The sequence below is a fragment of the Coniophora puteana genome (genome assembly GCF_000271625.1).
Source record: "Coniophora puteana RWD-64-598 SS2 unplaced genomic scaffold CONPUscaffold_7, whole genome shotgun sequence".
Lineage (NCBI taxonomy): Eukaryota > Fungi > Basidiomycota > Agaricomycetes > Boletales > Coniophoraceae > Coniophora > Coniophora puteana.
Window position 1 is genome coordinate 1,289,774 of NW_006913059.1, and position 19,350 is coordinate 1,309,123.

The 19,350-nt window shown below is 55.0% G+C and overlaps 6 protein-coding genes across 6 annotated transcripts; 4 read left to right on the forward strand and 2 right to left on the reverse strand.

The window, feature by feature from the left end:
• Positions 1 to 246: 246 nt before the first annotated feature.
• Positions 247 to 705, forward strand: CONPUDRAFT_154571 (uncharacterized protein; the record flags this gene model as incomplete). Its single annotated transcript, XM_007771285.1, has 2 exons — positions 247 to 316; positions 380 to 705. The coding sequence occupies 2 exons, from the start codon at positions 247 to 249 to the stop codon at positions 703 to 705; spliced, it is 396 nt and encodes a 131-aa protein (XP_007769475.1).
• A 227-nt stretch (positions 706 to 932) lies between these two features.
• On the forward strand, positions 933 to 2,323 carry CONPUDRAFT_166045 (uncharacterized protein). Its single transcript, XM_007771286.1, has one exon. The coding sequence runs from the start codon at positions 977 to 979 to the stop codon at positions 2,159 to 2,161; it is 1,185 nt and encodes a 394-aa protein (XP_007769476.1). The 5' UTR covers positions 933 to 976; the 3' UTR covers positions 2,162 to 2,323.
• Positions 2,324 to 2,677: 354 nt separating this feature from the next.
• On the reverse strand, positions 2,678 to 5,621 carry CONPUDRAFT_90728 (Krr1-domain-containing protein; the record flags this gene model as incomplete). Its single annotated transcript, XM_007771287.1, has 8 exons — positions 2,678 to 3,244; positions 3,326 to 3,759; positions 3,819 to 4,045; positions 4,128 to 4,424; positions 4,532 to 5,022; positions 5,078 to 5,139; positions 5,194 to 5,352; positions 5,501 to 5,621. The coding sequence occupies 8 exons, from the start codon at positions 5,619 to 5,621 to the stop codon at positions 2,678 to 2,680; spliced, it is 2,358 nt and encodes a 785-aa protein (XP_007769477.1).
• A 724-nt stretch (positions 5,622 to 6,345) lies between these two features.
• Positions 6,346 to 8,073, forward strand: CONPUDRAFT_166047 (uncharacterized protein). Its single transcript, XM_007771288.1, has 4 exons — positions 6,346 to 6,425; positions 6,489 to 6,635; positions 6,695 to 6,796; positions 6,857 to 8,073. The coding sequence occupies exons 1-4, from the start codon at positions 6,387 to 6,389 to the stop codon at positions 7,496 to 7,498; spliced, it is 930 nt and encodes a 309-aa protein (XP_007769478.1). The 5' UTR covers positions 6,346 to 6,386; the 3' UTR covers positions 7,499 to 8,073.
• A 2,156-nt stretch (positions 8,074 to 10,229) lies between these two features.
• On the reverse strand, positions 10,230 to 11,447 carry CONPUDRAFT_154575 (uncharacterized protein; the record flags this gene model as incomplete). Its single annotated transcript, XM_007771289.1, has 1 exon — positions 10,230 to 11,447. One exon carries the CDS (start codon positions 11,445 to 11,447, stop codon positions 10,230 to 10,232), a length of 1,218 nt encoding a protein of 405 aa, XP_007769479.1.
• Positions 11,448 to 17,708: 6,261 nt separating this feature from the next.
• On the forward strand, positions 17,709 to 19,255 carry CONPUDRAFT_144599 (uncharacterized protein; the record flags this gene model as incomplete). The annotated part of the gene is made up of 5 exons (XM_007771290.1): positions 17,709 to 18,071; positions 18,124 to 18,291; positions 18,812 to 18,955; positions 18,991 to 19,016; positions 19,054 to 19,255. The coding sequence occupies exons 1-5, from the start codon at positions 17,991 to 17,993 to the stop codon at positions 19,253 to 19,255; spliced, it is 621 nt and encodes a 206-aa protein (XP_007769480.1). The 5' UTR covers positions 17,709 to 17,990.
• Between the last annotated feature and the right edge of the window lie 95 nt (positions 19,256 to 19,350).

Genomic DNA, 19,350 nt, shown 5'->3' on the forward strand with positions numbered 1-19,350 from the left:
CGTGTGGTTGCTTGCGCGTTCACGACCAAAAGAAGTTCTCATGCGCCCCCGATTTTGTCATATCGCAGCCAGCGGCAAATAGGCGCCCGCAGACGCAGCGCGGGAATAGCGCTGGTTTATTTGTACTTGTAATATCCGTGTTTATACGTAATGACCAATTTTTTTTTCCCTTCCAGAAACTAGAGGGTCTCCGCGCAACGGTCTTCTTAGAGCGCATGCCAACCGTTGCGCTGCCCCACCTTTACTATGCACACCAACGGAGGGCTATCTATGCAACTTCGCCGAACGTGTCTTAACGGTATCCGCAAACTCCGTGGTACGTCAGATGCAGCGTCTTCTTCATGTAGTCAATAAGCTGCTAGCTGAACTTGAACGCCAGACAGACTCATCCCTTCAAAACGGCCCTATGAGCGTCCAAGTAACGCGGACATACCCCGCTGCTTTTGCATCGACGAGCTGCTCGAGCTCATCCTCGATTTTGTCAATGACCCGGCCAGCCTCGCCAGTCTCGCCCGTGTGTGCGTGGCCCTGAAAGAGCCTGCGATCAACGCCCTATACACGCATCTTGACAACCCTTTCGTGGTTCTCATGTGCTTACCACATGATTTGCTTGCGGTGGTCCACGAGGACTCAGAGGCGGATGTACCACGTCGTTGGGTGCTTGTACGGAACTGCCCTTACTTCGTTGTGATGCATGTTGGTTGACTCGGAGACTCCTCCTTTCTAGACCTTGCGCCGCAAAATGCGGCCTAGTGATTGGGATGTGCTACTCCCGCGGACTGCCAAAGTGAAATCTTTGGGGCGATCACTACCGTTGCGTCCTTCAAACCCCAAACGGAGGCAATTAGTTGTTGATGAAACAGTAATAGATGGTCTTCGCAGGTGCTCAGCATCCCACATTTTTCCGAATCTACGTTCCTTCCAGTTTGACAGTCTCACCTACTTCTGGGTCATCTGTGAACCTTTTTTCCATAAAATGCTTCCCCCTTCCCTGCGCCATCTTGAGGTTCCCTCTGACATGCTCGGACCTGAGCTGGCGGACTCTTGCCCTGCGCTCGAGAATTTGGTCTTAAGGGATCCGTTTCGTCTCTGCACGTTACCTATAGATCGATGGCGGCATCTGCGTTTGCTTTCAGGTCCCTGTGGCGTAGGTCAAGAAGCACTAGAGAAGCTCGCCATGTCCAATACGATCCAGCAGCTTGACATCAACATTATTTGCCCCCCGATTGCTGATGAGCTGCAAGTTCCCTCGGTCAGTCGAAGCCGCCTTGCATTTCTAGAGGTGCTCAAGCTCCACTCATGGACTTTTGAGCAAAGCATCAAAGCCATGCATATCCTCTTTGACTTGACCACTAGTGCGCCGCTTCCGCGGATAAAGGAGTTTGGCCTGGAGGTCAATGCGGACCAACTGCTCATCGTTAACTCTCTGGCGCTGCCTTCCTTGGTGGCAGACTCCTTTATGGAGGAGCACGACAATTCCCCAGAACTTGCCCCTTTCATGACCTTCTTCGCGGCCCACTTTAGTACGGAAGTGCTCACATGCTTTTCCATGTCAAACAGCGACAACACCCTCTCGGGCTCCTCGGCCTGGCTCTACGATACCGTCCGGCCTCTTTGTGCCTTTACACGGCTCACACATGTCACGCTGCACATCCGGCCCACGCTAAAGGACAGATGCGCACTCCGCGGACCTCACATCCTCGCCCTCGCGAGCGACTGGCCGCTTCTCGAATACCTGGACATCGGCCCGCTCTTAGAGCCTGTCCTCCTTCAAGAGCTCATCGCGCTCCTCGAACACTGCCCGCGACTCGTCTCGCCTTGGCTCAGCGTCCTGGTGCGCTCCGCAGATACCCTCGAGCTGGCCCGCAGCATCGAGGATCTGCGCTCGCGTGCTGGCGTGGACCGTCTTTTGTTAGAGCACGATGGTCCGCAAGCCGGGGACGTAAACCTCACGGCCTGCGTCCTCCGGGCCATAGTACCGGACCTGAAGGAGGTCCACACGCATGCGAGCGACCAGCTCGACTTTTGGCGTGGTACGCTGGAAAAGATGGATGCCGGTCGCGACGGCGCATCACGAGCGACCCGCGTTGTTGACATGAACGCAAGCCTTTGTGGTCACAGTGATGACCTGTCCCAAGATTTTTCTAGACATATTCTCTAGATCAGATGGAACGGCCGCCATGTTCGGTTCCTGGAACGTGTTGAGTGACTTATACCTTATTTTTCATACTCTATAGCTTGATCTTATGCACCAGGCTGCTCCTAGCTAGTGTTCGTTGGTTGCCTGGGTGCGTGTTTCCTCACATAATAGTTCTATCCACACGATTTGTTTATGCTCTGCGATATCCTCGGAAATTCTGCTGTAACATATTCTTCCAATAAAATGTCAACTTTTACGTCGTAAAGGGCAGCCTTGCAAGCGGCGATATTCAATCACTATAAGTATAGAGCGAGTACTCTGAAAGGCGAGCTCTGTTAGAAATGTCTACCATAGAGATATACCCTTACGGACAATAACCCGTGGTTTAGACTGAAATCTGTTAAATGAACCTCCAAATGCCAATGACAAGGTATGTATGTGATTACCACATAGCATGATGACATCACTCATCCTATGTCCTCCATGGAAAGCTTCAGACAGCTGCGAATGCAACCTAGGCCAAGCTTCACACATGCATCACGACTCGACCTCCGCCTGCCCACCACCCCCTTTCTTCTTCTGCCTTCTCCGCCTCTTCCGCGACTTGCCCTCCGCGTTCGCGTCACCGATAACGTTCTCCTCGTCTCCGCTCTCGCCACCGACAGTATCCGCATCAAAGTGCACGCGCTTCCGCTTGGATCCGGAATCAGGAAGCGGAGGAACAGTCACGGGCGCAGCCACCTTCGCCTTCATCCGCTCCTTCTTGCCCATCCGTTTCTTCTTCGTCCCTGCGTCCCTCCCGTCCCCATTCTCCTGCCCCTGCCCCCGCTCCTGCGCATCCCCACGTCCCCTCCGATACCCACCCTCGCCCTCGACAACCCACCCGCCCGCGCCCGGCGCACGCGCAGCGACAGTCGTGCGCAGCTCGCGCAGCCGCTCGCCGCGGCCCGCGTCCCATGTCTTGGCGCGGTACGGCGCGTAGCGCTTGACGCTCATGAACTGGTTCAGCTCGCGGTCGGACGCGAGGAGGATGTCGACGGGCGAGAGGCCGAAGTCCTGTGCGGCGGTCGGGAGGTACTTGAAGCGCGTGGGCTGGCCGGCGACCTGGGTGCGGTGGGTGGATCAGACCGGGTTTTCGGTGGATGGAGGGTGTAGGGAGGCAGGTGGGAGGGAAAGGGTACGCACGATGTCGTTGAACTCCAGCGCGTCGATCTCGTCCATGTACTCCTGCACCTTGCGCTTGCGCATCTCCTCCGTCCCGTCCCACTCTTCCCCATCTTCTTCTCCGTCGGAGCCCTTTGCAGGAGGCACCGCGTCCGCGTCCATTTCGTCCATATCCACGCCCACGTCGTCGTCGTCGTCCCCGCCCTTCTTTTTCTTCTTCTTCTTGTCTTTCTTATCTTTCTTGTCCTTCTTGCGCTTCTTCTTACTCGAAATGCCGTCCTCGTCGTCTGAAGGAGGAACAATGTCGCCAACATCAATATCATCGTCCCACGTCGGCTTCTCCTCGTCCATCTCCACACCGTCGCCCCCTTCCGCTTCCCCACCATACAACCCCGCCATCTGCGCATCATGCGCCTCCGGATCCCAATCCGCATCGAGATCAAAGTCCGCAAACGCTACCCAATCACAAATCAGTCCCCCATATTATCTCCCGCTACGACAACACAACACTCACCATCCGCCTCGGCACCCTCCAACCCGCCCTCGCGCCCGATACGCTCGAGCCTCCGCCGCAGCTCGCGCATCTTGAGCGCCTTGAGACGACGCACCTCCTCCGCGCGCGCCGCGCGCTCCGCATCCTTGCGCTCTTTTCGGCGCTGACGCGCGTCTTTGCGCGTGGTCTCGGTGCGTCGTACCGACGCGGAGAGGTCGCGCGGGAAGGATTTGATCTGGTCTGCGCCGCTGTTGTGTAGATGATGTGGTGCGTTAGTCGGGGGAGATGTGGGGAGATATGGGTGTGATTGGACGAGGGAGATGGACGCACGGTTCTTCGAAGCGGAAGTTGTACGACACCTCGAACGCGTCGGCCATGTCTTCGAAATCCTCTTCGTCTTCTGCTACCTCCTCGTCGTCGTCTTCTCCTTGCTCATTCCCTGCGGCATCTTGTTCCCCGTCTGCGGTATGCCCGTTGACGTGAGAATCCGCCGCCGAGTCGGCGTCGCTGTCGTCCGAGTCCTGCTGGGATTTTTTCGACTTTGACTTTGATTTTGACTTGGTGACCTCGCTGTACGTTGGTATCCGCTGAGCGTCGCGGTCGATCCAGCCGCGGTTGAGGATGTAGCTACAGGAAGTAGGGCGTGGCAAGTAGCGCAAAAAGATGAGAGCAACGAATAGGAAACCTGTAGTCAGTACGAGTCGCGGTTAGAGCCACATGAATATGAAGCTCACTTGACCAAAAACGCCTGATCCGCTTCCTCCTTGGACTTTTTCTTCTCCCCTGCACCCAGCTTCTCCTTCTTCTTCCGCTTCTTCTTCTCCTTCTTTCCTCCCCGCTCGCCTTCTCCATCCACCGCGTCCTCATCCTGACCGCCCGTCTCAGCTTCCCCACCGAGAACAAGATCCTCGAGCTCATCACCGACGTGCGTCTCCAGGAACGCACGGTACTCCTGCTCCTCGCGCTCGAGCTCGTCCTGCGTCTTCTCGCGGGGAATGAGAAAGTTGTCCTCGTCGTCGCCGTCCGAGTCACTGCCACCGTCGCTGTCCTTGCCGTTCGCAATGCCGTCGTGGAAAGCAGCGAGCGTCTCCGCGCGGAGACGGCGCTGTTCTTCGGTGTGTGTGAGCGATGGGTCGTCTGCGGGTCTGCGAGAGCCGGAGGGAGATGGGGAGCGGGAGAGGAGGCGGGATTCGAGGGCGGCTTGGCGGACGGTTATGGGTTTGGTCTGTGTTGGGTGAAGGATGAGTCGGTGTGGATGGGGAGGGAAGAGAGGATGTTACCTTGTCTTTGGGTTTGCGGCGGGATGGTTCGGGTGCGCTGCCTGCTGTGCGCTCGCGTTCCTCTGCGAGATTGCAATATCAGCTACCTTGTTGTTAGAGACGAGTGATAAGCGAACCATCGAATATGCGGCTGTCTGCGTCGTAGATAGACGGATCGCGCTTGCGTATGCGGGCAAGGGTGCGGAGGATGGCGACGTCGACGGCGGGGGTGAGTTCCTCGGCGTCCTCGTCTTCCGACTCCTGCTCTTCGGAGTCGGTGTCGTCGTCCGAGGCGTCTTCGGCATCAGAGCCGTACTTTTCCTTTACTGCACATAAAAAGATCGGGGGTCAGCGTTTGGGCGTATCATGACGGAGGGTGATCGGAATGGAAGGGGGACGATGGAAAGTTATCAGAGGGAAACGGGGTAACAAATTATGACTGACGCTTTGAAAGTTCCTCTCTTTCTTTTTTGAACTGGAATGCTTTTGCAAAATGTTCGTTGATGGTGAGCTCGTGCAGCTCTCCAGTGTCGTTGTCGTTGTCGCTCTCGCTGTTGGACAGCATATTGGATGGAACGAGTAGAGCTATCCTCGGTCAATGATCGGGCGTCTGCAGGACTTTTTCGCGTTCGGCGTCTGTTTCTCCGCTGGCGCTCGTCCCCTTTTGACACCGCCGAGAATGGAAGTGTTCTCTGGAAAGCACGTGATACAGTCCAGGCCGGTCTCCATTTAATTGAGGGTGCTCGGCTAATGGCTAATATTCTAATATTTAATTTTTACCCCGGTGGACGACTTGGCGAAGATGTGTTCTGACAGCGATATGGCGTTGAGCTGCGCCTCTAACGCTGGACTGCCAACATGACACCGCCTCCGACAGCCTCTGACGAGCTCAATTGCACTCAAGGCTAAATGAAATTTGGCGTGCACGCGAGACGAGGCACCGGGGTACTCCAAGTGGACCGGCAGCGTTGACGCCTCGCTGCCTTACTCTGCCCCTCGAGAAATGTTGAGGACCACGTGTTTTGCAATCCACGCTCCCCATCCTCAAATCCACGTCTTGCTCTCACCCTCAATTCCTCTCTCTCTCTAACGGATAAACGGTAAGTGACGGCCTCGCAAGTGATCGCGATGCTCATAAGCGCGCACCCACAGAACGACCGGCTCCCATTTATAAACGCCGTTCCAGCGCTCCGTCGCACATACTCCTCCCTCTCTCACGCCCTCCCCCTCCTCTTCACCCGCCCCGACTCAATCTCTCCCATATCCACTACCACTACACCCCCTCTCATCTCCGTTCATATCACCCATTCTCAGTTTGCCACCTTTCAACATGTTATCATCACTAGAGTCTCTCCAGCCCCTTGAAGAGGTAAACTACGCGCCTTGTCCGCCCATCGCACCCCTCGCTTAGCTCTTTTTTTTTCTTCGCCAGAAATTCAAGCGCATAGAGGAAGAGCTCGAGCAGCGTGCCCGTCTAGAGGAAGAACGCGAAGCACTTGAAGAAGCTGGAGGCCGCTCCTCTGTCGTAGGAACCCGCCAAAGACGCGCCGGATCCATCTCCGTCACCCGTTTCGGCGAGGTAACGTTCCTTCTCACTACCTGCGCAGCGCAGCGAGTGCTGACACTCCCACGCAACAGCCCCCAGAACAGACAGACGGCTCAGCCAGTCCAGATGGCACGGCAACGACGCCCCTGGCGAGCGCAGCCCGCCGCTCGCAGTACTACCACACCCTCGCACATGTGCGTGTCTCACATCGCGCTCCGTTCTCTGCCCCGCGCTTACCCTGACTTCCCTCCCAGCCCAAATCCTTCGACTCCCTCGTCAGCACTGCCTCGAACTCGTCCAACGACGCGCGGCACTTCGAAGACACGCACCAGACGACCCAAGTCGAACGCATCGCGCCCCGCCCGTCCATCTCCTTCTCCCCGCTCCCCTCCTTCTCCCTCTCACGCGGCAAAGGCGTCAGCTCGCTTCTCCCCAAGCGCCTCTCACGCGCCGCGTCCTCTGGCGTGCTCGGGAGCCCGCTTGGCGCGGACTTTGGCTGCGTCGCCGCAGGCGGCAGCGGCGCAGGCGGCGGGGGACTCGTGATCGGCGTGTGCATCGAGGAGAAGACGGGCGACGCGCACGCGGAGGAGCACGGGATCGCGCTCGCGCCTGGCATGCAGGGTGTCGCGAGCGCGGCGTACGCGGGCGACGGGTCGACGATGCCGCCTGGGAGCCGGTCGAGCTCACGGGCGGATGTGCATTCGCATGGAGGACATCATCATGCGATGGGGTCGATTTCGCGCGCGGGCGGGAATAAGCTGGTGAGCAAGCGGCCGAGGGCGGCGACGGTGGGTGTGCCGATGCTGCATCCGGATCAGCAGCCTGGGGAGGGCGGGAACGGGTGGATGGACCGCGCGAAGGAGGCGATGAAGCTGCGGAGGAAGAAGTCGGAGTGAGCGCAGGTGTCGTGATGTCGTCCTCATCCCCGACGATACCGTGCCAATCCGCCTGTCCCCGTCTTCGCCTGCTCCTACGCCTTTCCCTCTTCTCGCTCTCCCTCAACCCTCAGCCGACCACTCCGACCCTACCCGGCCCTCACGTTGCTTGTACGCATATACCCATGTCCGCCTTCTCGACGCGAACCTGGATGGACTTTACGCTGCATCCCACTATGAGCCTTACACCCACCTGCCCACGCAAACCCCACAAACGCATACTTTACGCCCCCCATCCCGCCTATACGCATGCTCTTGCATATCACACTTCTCTTATATATCTTGGACAGCACGCAGATACAGATACAGATACAGTTTCCCTTTATTCCGTGACCAGGCCCGCCGATACTTACCTTGGATACCTCCGCTGTACCGTGCCGTCTCTCCGTCCTTTCCGTCTCGTCTTCCGTCTCGTCTGGATCCTTCCGTGTTCTTGGGCTGTCGTTTGCCGTTGAGCATTCTCGGGGGTGGATATCCAATACCCAGGAGGCGCTGCGTGGTTTTCTTGTTGTGGCCTGGTCTGGCTTGTACATTACCGGTCATTTTACTTATGGCTTTAGACTGTTTGTTGAGTTTGTTGAGGTTGTTCTTTCAATGGGTTCTTCGTCTGCACATATGGGTTCTCTTTCGCATGCATGGCGATTCTCTCACAGTTTACGCTGGTGGAACTGTGAAAAGGCACTAGGGAAAGAGCTGGATTACCGCCGCGCGTCTATGATTATTGTTTCTGCGGTAGCACCTGGGTCCGCGCCTACTGTAGTCTCGGCTGGGTGTATGCAGTTGCTCGGTCTTAGCCGGCGCGCAGTGTGTAACTAGGGGCGTCTCTTTTCCTTACCCTGCGCGATGACGCTGGCGCCGGCCACAGGCCAGACATCTTTTACTGTTACTCCGCCTCCAAAGTACTGCTCTCCTTGACTCACTTATCTCGTCGTCCTCACCACCCCAGTCCCTCTCAGACGGACCGTGTGGGCTCATGGGCGAGACGAGGTATTTTAGCGCTTGTGTTTATCCGGTCTTCGCCGACACATTAATTGCAAGACGCGCGTCTCTTCGTTACCTTGCGCGATGACGCACACGCTCGTCACTGCCGGCATATGCATGACGCTCGGGCCAGACGTCCGAGCGGTGTAAGTTATCCCTAGTTATCCCCCCAAGCACTGTCACCGTCCGCTCAGTCTTGAAGCTCAATATATATTGACGAACCCCACCCGCCACTCCAGGCGCTCTCCCCTCAGACAGCCAACTGTGCGGTATTGAACAACGTTTGGTCGCGTTGCTGCATTTGGCGAACCAGGTGGAACCGGGCCGAAAGAGCGTGTACTTGCTCTTCTCATACGTCCAGATAACACACCTTGTCGCTGTGTAGAGGCTAAAAAGCGCGAAGGTTCACATTTAGGTGGTCGGTGCTGTGGCACGAAAGGGTATTTCAAGGATTCGGTTTGGGCTGGGTTTTCGAGCCGCGTCAACTCTACCGTTTGGTATCATGACGTAGAGTTTTTTTTTGTCACGGTTCCTTCTTACGAAGTCCCAGGGCTCGCAACCGCGCCGGCTGTAGCGTGCGGCATTTGATCGGCGTATGTCGGCGCTTGGTTTCGTTCCCCAGAGCGGAGGTGCGCCTCTGCGCTGCCCAGCTCAGCCCTCCCGCGCATCTCGCCTCCGGCGGCCCGCCTGCAGAGTCCTTGGACTCCCCTTTGTGGTTCGAGGATTCCGCGGGTCCTACCTTGCTTCGAACGGATGCATTCTGTTTTCTGTTCCTCCGAGGTCGCGGGGTAGGCGAGGTAACTGCGGTGTGAGTTGATCAATACGGTTTTTGACGCGTCTACTACTCTCATTTATGACACAGTTGTGTTTGTGGGCTCGTCAAATACGAGCCATATCCAGGTGCTGCTAGAATAGCTAGAGGCTTTTTCTCCTCGGTTGATCAACTACACGAGGAGAAATTTCTCAGAGTAGTCTCCGAGCAGCCCTTGACACATGCTCAGCCAGAGGCTTCGCTCGCTGCGCATCCCATCAATAAGGCGCTTTGGATTATCATTTCCCATTGCACACAGGGCTCTCTGCGTTCTTTCCGTCGAACTACCAGGTCACGCAACCGCGCCACGCCTACCGATGGCGAGGCTTGGTCGATGTCGACGCCTGGTTTGCCTAATTTGCTGCAATGGATGTTGTTTGTTCGAGTTGCTGTGTGTGTCGTTGCTGCATTAACTGATACTTTGTCCTTTTGCCAGCCCTCCTGCGCGCCTCACCGCTCGTCCGACTTAGATTCAGACTTTTTTCGGGAGCTCTGCTGTCGTTGCACAGGTTTCTTCTCTTCCCCCGAGCGCACCCGCAGCAAGCAGGGGAGATGAACTCGCTACATCACGAACTGCTCAGAAGGTTTTCTACGCGCCTCCTCTTAGTTCTGACACGGTTGCGTTCGTAGGCTTGTCAAATACGAGTCATATCCGGTGCGACTATTAGTAGATCATCCAGAGCCCTTTCTCGCTGGTTGGTCAAGTACGCAAGATGAATCCTTCCGTAGGTGAAAGCCCCAAAAGGCAATAAATTAATAAATTATTGGAACCAATAAATAAACCGATTACGCAGCAAATATTGTATGTACACAAGTGAGTCCTCACTAAATTTCCAGACATAAATAACTCAATTGTACAGCAATCAGCGTACATCCCTGCCGACATGTCACTTACAATCGTCAGTTCAAAGCGTACCATTTCCCCTTGCACTGTCTGAACTCTGCAGAGCCAAACAGTGATTCCTCTTCAAAGACGCGTACACCTGGCAGCATCTCTTCTACCTCCTCTTTCGTGACTGTCCATTCGCAGTACACCACCACGGTGAGCCTGACCGCATCCAAATGACACTCAGAGCGGTCTAGAAGGCGAGCGACCACCTCCAGCTCGCTCCTGCACCGGATCGGGACCAAGAGCGACTCGAGGCTGGGAACGGTGATGCCCCGCAGGAACGTACTGTCTCCGCTCCCGTCCTCTAGCGACGTGTCGCTCCTCCAGTGGTCGGTCGTGAGCCCGAGCACACGCAGCGTCGGGTGCACGCGCGGGAGCACCGACGGCGACGGCGGCTCCATGTCAAGCCCCTCGACGGCGACGAACAGCTCTTGGAGGCGCGGGAAACAGCGCGCGAGCGTGTCGGGGCTCGCGTACGGCCACGCCGCGGTGTACGTGACCACGAGCGTCTCGAGGCGCGCCCAGACGAGGTCCGAGTCGAAGAGCGCGTCCGCGTCCGCGGGGTTCCCGATCGAGATCTGCAGCCGGCGGAGGTTGCCGAGTGTCGCGCGCTTGGCGGGCTCGCGCGACGGGATGAGCAGGTCGCTGAGGTGCGCGTTTGCGTTGGGCAGGGTGAGGTGCGCGAGGCGCGGGAAGTCGGCGAGCACGCGCAGGAGCGTGTTGACGTCGAGCGCGTCGAGCTGCTCTTCGTCGGTGGCGACGTCAAGGACGCGACACGACTGGCGCAGATAGGGATCAGATAGGAATCCGCGCGCACAGTCCTCTGCGAAGTTCGAAGCGTATTTCTCCGCAACGTACAGCGACAAGCGGGTGGGATGATCCCGAGAACGAGCAAGCAGCTCCTTGGTGAGACTCAGGTGGCTGTCGACGTGACCAAGGGAGAAAGGTGACCAGTTGACTCGCGTCATGTTCCAGAGCCATGGCGTATCCAGAGCAACATCACGCCAACGGCTGGATACGTGAGATATAACAATTGCTACCTGTACCCTATGGCTGATTTCGTCGTGTCTAGGAGGAGAACCGTGAGCGTCCGGCGCCCACTCAATTGAAGGGAGTGCATATGCAAAGATGCTGCACAAGATCTCCGTCGGAAGCTCCTGAACCGAGCTCTCGAAAGACTGCTCTGAGAGGCTGGACACAGTAGAGCTAGGAGGAGTATATGCTGGCATGGTCTCCTGCGTAGAGAAGATTCGTGAGTTAATGTTTTATCAAAATAAAGAGAAAAAATCGACAAACGAACCTTGCACATGTTAAGGTTTTTCATAGGACGTTGTGCACCGCACAATCAAATTCCAACGAGTTCTGCGGGGCTGAAGAACGTCTCGCTCGCTCAGGCTTAAATAATTGTTTAGAGTCACTCATGGTCGAAGAAACGCAGCGGCACCACTGCAAGACATTAACACAAGATCTCCGATTTCATGGTCGGTCGTCGATCATTCGAGTAGTCTCCGCCAATCTGGTTCCCTTGATTACGACAACTTTTACCGTCAAAAATTCCGAGCGTGCAGGCTTTGAAATACCACCAGGAATTAATGAGCCTCACACTTACCGCAGGCGCACATGTCATGTATCGCTTCCCCTTGCTCCATGGCAGAATTTGCAAAACAACGAATGGTCCTCGGAAACACGTAACACGCACCTGGAAAGCGCACCAGACTTCCTCCTTTTCTTGCTATCAGCCCGATAAACGAATTCAATAACACGGAGGTGCGCTTGATCGAGGAAATAGACGAGAACTTCTAGGTCGCTTCGTTGACATGTCGCACCGGAACTAGTAGGAAGCTAATGTTCTCCCCAAATGGCTGACAAGCGAAGTGCACGCCGCTTCCGTGTGCTTTTCCAACTCAGCAACTCAGCCAATATGAACCTGCTTCTCCAGCCTTTGTGACTATTTGATTGCGCAGACTATGCGGACCGCATCATTGTCGATGACCTCTAGGCTGCGATATCTATCATGTGGCAGACTAGCCTGACTGATTGGTATCGACTGGTTGGTGCCAAGGTCGCGTTTATCAATTGAAAAAAGGCAATGGATTTCATTCGGTAAGTGACAGTTCTAACCAACGATGTTCATCTCGGCTAAGTCGGAAAAGCGGAGTGTACTCTTCCTGATGGCTCGCAAAGCGGAGTTCCAGCCCTCGGTCGCTTCCATCGCATGCGGGGGAAACGTATTCCGCTCGCGGGTATTATCACCCCACACACGGAACATGCATAGAGTGCACGGTGAGGATGTGATGAGATATGAACTCGGAGCCCACATACCAGATCCGGAAAATCTAGCGCATTGCATCTCTGCATCGCGTCGTCAGCAGGCCAGACAGGGAGCCTTTCTAGGTGCGTGTCAGTACTGCGCGAGAACGATCGAGGGTAGTTTTGTTGCTTATACTAGACGGCGTAAAGAAGAACGAAGGAGTCGAGACTGCCTTAGCATCGGGGGTAGCGGATCGCTCCATATTTCCCGGCATCTCCTGACCACCGCTTCTAACGGTGGAGGATGTAATTTGCGGGGTCAATTGGTCCAGACAGCTTTCAAATGTGGCTTCCACATTCTGACGCATTTATATCCCTTGCTTAGGCATGATTGCGAGCACTGCAATGCGATAGTCGGCTACCAAGCTTGAACATTCAAACGATACATAGATAAGTAATATGTTGAGAATGGAAGAGACGGCGCCTGGTGCTTGAGCGGATCCTACCTTCCTGTACCCAAATCTCCAAGGCCATATTAATGCGGTATTTGCAGTCGCACGGTTATGGCCGCTGACGATACGGACATCCTCTGGGTTTGACGCGAATTTCTTCAATCGTAAGGGACGAAGAATCTAAATTTAAAGCCGATAAGTGCACCAAGATCTTGTGTATAAGCAAGGTCCCACCAGGGGTTTGGACCAATATTTCTCCGTCAAGAAGCGCTTGCTATCAGCTGAGTCTGGCTCGTCTCGGAGTTTTTCGCTTTTTCTTTTTCGCTGATAGGGCCTGGGGGAACGACCGGAGGAAGCTAGAAAGTCGAAGTGGCGGCAAGAGCGAACGATGTTGCTCAGGTAATGCAAAACCAGTCATAGGCTCGAGTGAAGACATGCGTCTTGCGGCGTCAGACGCTGTGTTCATCTACATGTTAACTTTTGTTTCAATCTCGATCTACATACAAATAAAGGGAATGGCAGTTACTTGCTTAACCAGATTATTCACTCACAGTCATATACGTACGTACCAGGGAGGAGCTAGCAGATTCTTACCCTCAACCTTCAATCGCCATCAAAGCCAGCACAGAATCGTGACCATATGTACACACATGGGTGTTGTCGTGAGCGTCTTCCATTTCTCCCCTTACATCTGTGCCGTAACGTGAAAGCAACTTTATTTTAGGCTTATAGATTAGCATGCTCAACGCTACCACACTTTCGGCTTGTGGGGATGCCGCTATCTCCCTTGTGGACCTCATCAGAACGTGTTATAATTGCTATACTAGGCTCGTTTAGCACCATTCAATGGAGACTGTCCAATGATTGATCAGCTCCTGAATCATTCATCATACGTCAACTGGTACCGAAGCTGAGCCTCTTCCTTACGATACGCTACTATCAAACTTTTCTGGTTGAATGAGCACTTTGTGACGAGCCGGAGCTTACCCTGTGTCTACATTCCCACTTGTGAAGTATACTGCGCAACGTTGCCTCACGTTGGATCGTAAATCCGATCGGTGAGAGATCATAGCCAATGGCGGTAATTAGAGTAGGAGTCTGAAAGAACATGCGCAAGCTAACACCGCTCTTTGGATACGCCCAAACTTAAGGTAGAGTCAAAGAACTTGACCTATGCAGTAGTAGAAAAGACGTTCCTAAGCATGTGGCACGTCAATGGGGCGACACAAACGGACATGAATCTAACGATAATCAGACAAAGCACCTCACTTTGATAACGGATAGATGCGAGTGCGTGTGATGTATGACTGAGCAGGCGTACCACTCGGTCATGGAGCCCCCGGACTACATCTGCACATCAATTCAGCTGACAACGTTCACCTGAACTGACGGAGCCGGAAAGCAAGAATTATAAGGATCGAGGCTCTAGATAAGTTGTTGCGCCCTTGAGGCCACAAGTTTTGCCATTGGCTTGTTGGACCACGTGTCAGAAGATATTCAGCCAATAGTAAAATGAGAGTTCAGGGCACCCAAGCACCACGTGGGGTGGCATGGGTACAACGTGGGCGACAGTGCGAGTCGGAGGCGCACATGTCATGTCTACCAAACACAGAGGTTCTTCGTTAGCTCTGTGGTTCTAAAATGAAGAATGGAATGGTGGAAATAAGGAGAGGTCTGCGACTTGAAGTGGCTGGTATACTGGCATAAACAAGTGGGCTCGCCTCTCTGCGGTTACTTATCAGGCCAAGATGCAACATGCCTCGCCGGGCTGTAGCTGTCGTACTCACGTACGCCTTCCAACAAACCGAGTAGCAAGCGTGCAAATGGGCGGCCACAGACGGGTAGTGTATGATTTGCTTATGAATCCAGGTCTATATAGATATGGAGCGCGATAGATGTAGCGCCCGCTCACCTGTAGGACCACAAACACGCCTGCGATATATATCCCCGAAGCTGAGGGCAGATAATGCGAAATAGTGTACATGTCGAACTGTGAAAATCATTGTAACCTCAGTCGGAGCAAGACGTTAGCGTTTTTGACACAAGGTGTAATTTGCACTAGTCTTTTGAGAAATCATGCTCCGCCCATGTAAAATGCATCCGTTGGAAGGTGTCTGGTTGAGTTGCCGTGACTTAGGCGGTGGTGACGATCATTAAGGACTTGAGCGATCTTTGACCCTGGGCGTAGAGCCTACAAACTACTTTTAGTACCTGCCATCGGATACCTCCGAGGCATAACATCAGAAGGGTTGCTGGCTCTTATCCGAACGCTGCAATACCACATAACGCGACTCTAAGAGGATGCTTCAACTTCTTCAGCCCATATTCGGCTTTCTGCATCTTGACCTCAGCTCGGAAGCGTCGCGGTCGCGGTCGTGGTCTGAGTCCAGAGTTGACAGGCATGCTCCGGCATCTGCAAGAAACCGGACTCAGAACGCCAAGAACGGCCTGGCTCACGTTGAGCCGGCGGCGAGCTGTCATGTTGCTCAGAGATCATGGCGGTGTGCGCGCCGACGAGGCACGCCACGCACGCGTGCGCGTGATGCGCTATCTCCGAATTCATTTTAGTTTCTGTGGCTCGGCCGGAGCGGGGATGGCCGACGCCGGCTTGTGCGTGTACCGCCGTGTGGCCGGGCAACGCCGGGCCCTTTAACAGAGCTGTTGTGGGTAAGAGACAAATATACTGTATGCATCCGCGAGGGCTGCGTTTGGTAGGGATATGGTGATAGACCACTGATTGGATGGATATTTTTGATACGTAGACGAAAAAAGATTCAAATAGCCGCACGCTTATAGTACACAGTAGTGATCGCGTTTTTGGACAAGGGGAAAGGAACGTCTCAGGCACTGCCAGGAATAAGCGACCACTGCATGAAGACATCACCGATACTTGCTCACTTGACCACTGATCCGTGCGCTTATTATGCAGATTAGGAGGGCAGGGTAGAATTGGCAGTATGCAATCTTTTCGCTGATGACTGGAGAGGTGGGCAGAGCAGTTACCCAAAAACATCACAGAACAGCAAGGACATTGTCCCAAGCGCAGTATGCAATTACGTGGGGGCCACTTAGATGTCTAGCCTGAGCCACCCGAGCACTACGGATGTGCCCATCGTTCAATTGCACGAGTAGCAGTGCTTCTTTACGACAGCAGGCACAGGCGATTTTGCGTGGGACCTACCTATCCCAGCCGTCCTTGGCGCGTGGTATCGAGCGCCAGACCCAAGGGGAGGCAGTGGCGGGTGCCGTAATGATCTTTGATGAGTGCAGTACACGCATCAGCGACTAGGAAGAAGCAGAGGTACTATGTCTGGTACAGTAGGCGAACACTGACCCGTACCTAGTACCGCGTCGGTCCTCAGTCGCGGTGCACGTCACACAGAGCTTCTGCGATAACGGAGCGTCTGGCTTCGGCGTGCAGCCCATTACCCTATAATGAGCGGTTCCGAACGTGATACAACCTTCAAATGTTCCAAACGGCTTCCGGCTCTGCCTCGCGTTAGATGTCAGGTCGGATTGGATACGGAAAGGTAAATGAGGGCGCACCTGATCTTAGAGCACAGCTGATCCCAGACATGAGGCCCAACAATGAGATGAAGAAGCACGGGTCTGCAGACATTGTTGGGTGCGTGATACAGTGCATCCCGCACTATCTTGAAACAAGTGCAATTGATAACTGCGCACTGCATGTTATGATCACAGGATCAGCTGGGAGAGATAATGCGCACACCGTGCCTGGTTTCAGTCCGACCTGACAGCTTCACGCAAAACGGAGTGCAGGCTTACCGGATCAACCAGCCGAGGACTGCTACAGTCTCCCCTGCCTCTGTTCCGGTCATCAGAGTTTGATCATGGTCAGCGACCAGACCAACAGGCCAGGAACATGACATCGGGGCACGCACGGAGGGAGGCCGGGCCGAGCGCGATATTAATACGATACGGTATACATAGTGCATCGCTGAGACCGCTGTCCCTGCGTGAGAGTGGTGTGTAGGGTCAGCGAGGCGGGGCGACTGCGGATGGATAACAAGGTCGACAGGATGTCCAGGCACCGACTTACTGAGCTTACCAGTATGGAGCCTTCAAAGTTTGAAACGTCCGGACCCTTCTTTGCTTTATTACCGGAGCCCCAGAGCATGGCGCACGGCATGCGCATGGCAAGGGTATCGATGTCGAACGCGTCGCCTGATGGAACCCTAGGAAAATTGGGACCATAGCCTCTCTTAGATAGTGTTGCCACATTTGGCGAACTGGCTGGAACCAAGCCGATGAAACTTGGACTTGCACTCATTATCAGTTCAGATAACATACCTCGTCGCTGTAGAGGCTAAAAACCGCGAAGATTAACACCTCGTTGGTCGGTATTGTGGCTAGAAAGGGTGTTTCGAGGAGTCGACTTCAGCTGGTTTCTCGAACCGCGGCAACACTAGTCTTAGATGGATGAAAGTATTCATTCATTGGCTCGGTAGACTGTTGCAAGCCCCCCAAAAACGACCCAGCGCGTTTTGAGATTACGGACAGTGTTCGGCCGAGCGTCTCTGGGCGGAAAAGGTGCTCTGCGGCGATCCCCGCGATAAGCATGGGCTATTCTTGGTGCAAGGAAATGAACTTACGATAACCGCACAAGGCTCAAGCGGCGGGCGTCGCGTTGCAGTATCATCATGACCTCAAAAGCAGGCAGGCTTCATGACTGTGAAGGTTGAAGGTTTATATGTTGGACGTTGGAAGTTGAAACGCCAGGAATTGGGATGCTTACCCTGGAACGACTCGCCGGCGGGCATCGCGTTGCCCACTGCATTCCGGTATAAAAGTAGGATTCATGACTGTGGAGGTTGAGGCAGTTCTGCGGGGCCCTACAACGCGCCGCGAGCTTCGAGGTAGGACGCGCATGATAAAGTGACGGACACGTTTGCAACACGCATGCACGGCCCAGGATACCACACCCCGTAGGCAACAAGACGATGAACTGGTGTACTCGCGCTCCGTGGACATTTGCAGGCACCAGCTGGCTATCTTTAGTCACACTGGCACCGAGGCGAACATCGATGGAAGCTTCCACCGAGGCTCTTGATGTGTCCGAACGTTCTGTGTTTCGCGCCCGGACGCTGTAAACTGTCAGTTATGAGTGCGCCGCGGCACTGTCCGGGTGATGTGCGTGAAACGCGCCCCCATCCACACTTCCACACTTGTACATGGGTCGCAGCATACGTGGAGCACTGCGCCGTGCGCCAACGCGTTCAGCTCAGCTCCCGGCGAGGTGTTTGGAGCTAAGTTGATCGATGATCGTCGACGTCGTGAAACGTGTTCTGCGATCCGAGGCTCCAAGAATAATAGTGTGTGGCTGCAAATCAGGGATCGACAGCGTTGGCTAGTAAGTATATCTATACGCGTCGGTGAAACGAGCATAATGCCGCATCAACGAGAGTGGATATTTTGGACTGTGCAAACCATAGTCCGTCGATCGGCGAGGCGCATATGTTTAGGTGTAGACGCCCAGGAAGCGGGACGGCCGGAGAGATAAGACATAGGGCCCTAGGGCCGCGGAGGAGAGTACGGAGCTGGGCGTAAGTACGGCGGTGTCTCGATTTTCGGCGGCGACTCCGGGGGGTCAAGCTTCAAGCAAGTCGGGCGAGGCTGATGCCTAGTTTGGATGAGCACCCTCGGAAACGTTGCTTGGGGCCTTGGCTGGCCTTGGCTGTTGGCAACAGGAAAGCAGACTGCAGGATAGGGACAGCGTCCCTGGGCGTTCCTTGAAAACGTGACGAGAAGAGGGGGCGCCGTAGATGAATGTGAAGAGATGGAGAAGGACGCGCGGAGCCGTTGCGACGTCGAGGGAGCAAGTTCGTTCGGCAGGCCGAGGTGATTCGCCAGAAGACTGACGGGTCTCACAGCACGGGAGGAGCTCGCTTCTTGTTGTCGATCGTTTCGACGACGAGGATGAGCAACCACTGAGGCCGAGCCAGCCGGCGGTGACACTGTCCAAGACCGTCCAGCTCAGCAGGGCGACGGCGGAAGCTGTTTACCGCGGACATTCGGTCGGTTGATTTTCGCTTTGTTACCTTCAGCTTAGATTAACACAGTTACAGTAGACTATACGTAAGTGCAGTCGCTTTGATACAAGAGCGCCATGCAGAATCGGCGACGGGGAGGGACAAAGGCACGACCTGATGACGGGAGGTATGGACGTCAACGCTTGCTCGGTGGAACAGAGATCAGGCACGGTGCGTCAACCGGGATGGAACTTGGAAACTGGACCAGTGGCGTTCGACTGCACCCCAGTATTTGCGGGGACTTTCAAGCGGGTTTTGAGACGTGTGTCTGCGCCTCCCGCGTAAGTTGTGCGCTGTTGAGAGCGACGAGCGCCGATAGAGGCGTTAGTTTCAGCGGTGGTAGCGGAAAGGCGGAGGGGTGATGCAAGAGAAGTGACCGA

Bases quoted from the DNA above. Each gene is read 5' to 3' on its own strand.
- CONPUDRAFT_166045 (XM_007771286.1), top strand. From the start codon at position 977: ATGCTTCCCCCTTCCCTGCGCCATCTTGAGGTTCCCTCTGACATGCTC.
- CONPUDRAFT_166047 (XM_007771288.1), top strand. From the start codon at position 6,387: ATGTTATCATCACTAGAGTCTCTCCAGCCCCTTGAAGAG. The intron at 6,636-6,694 runs GTAACGTTCCTT...CCCACGCAACAG, and splicing joins CCGTCACCCGTTTCGGCGAG to CCCCCAGAACAGACAGACGG. The intron at 6,797-6,856 runs GTGCGTGTCTCA...CTTCCCTCCCAG, and splicing joins ACTACCACACCCTCGCACAT to CCCAAATCCTTCGACTCCCT.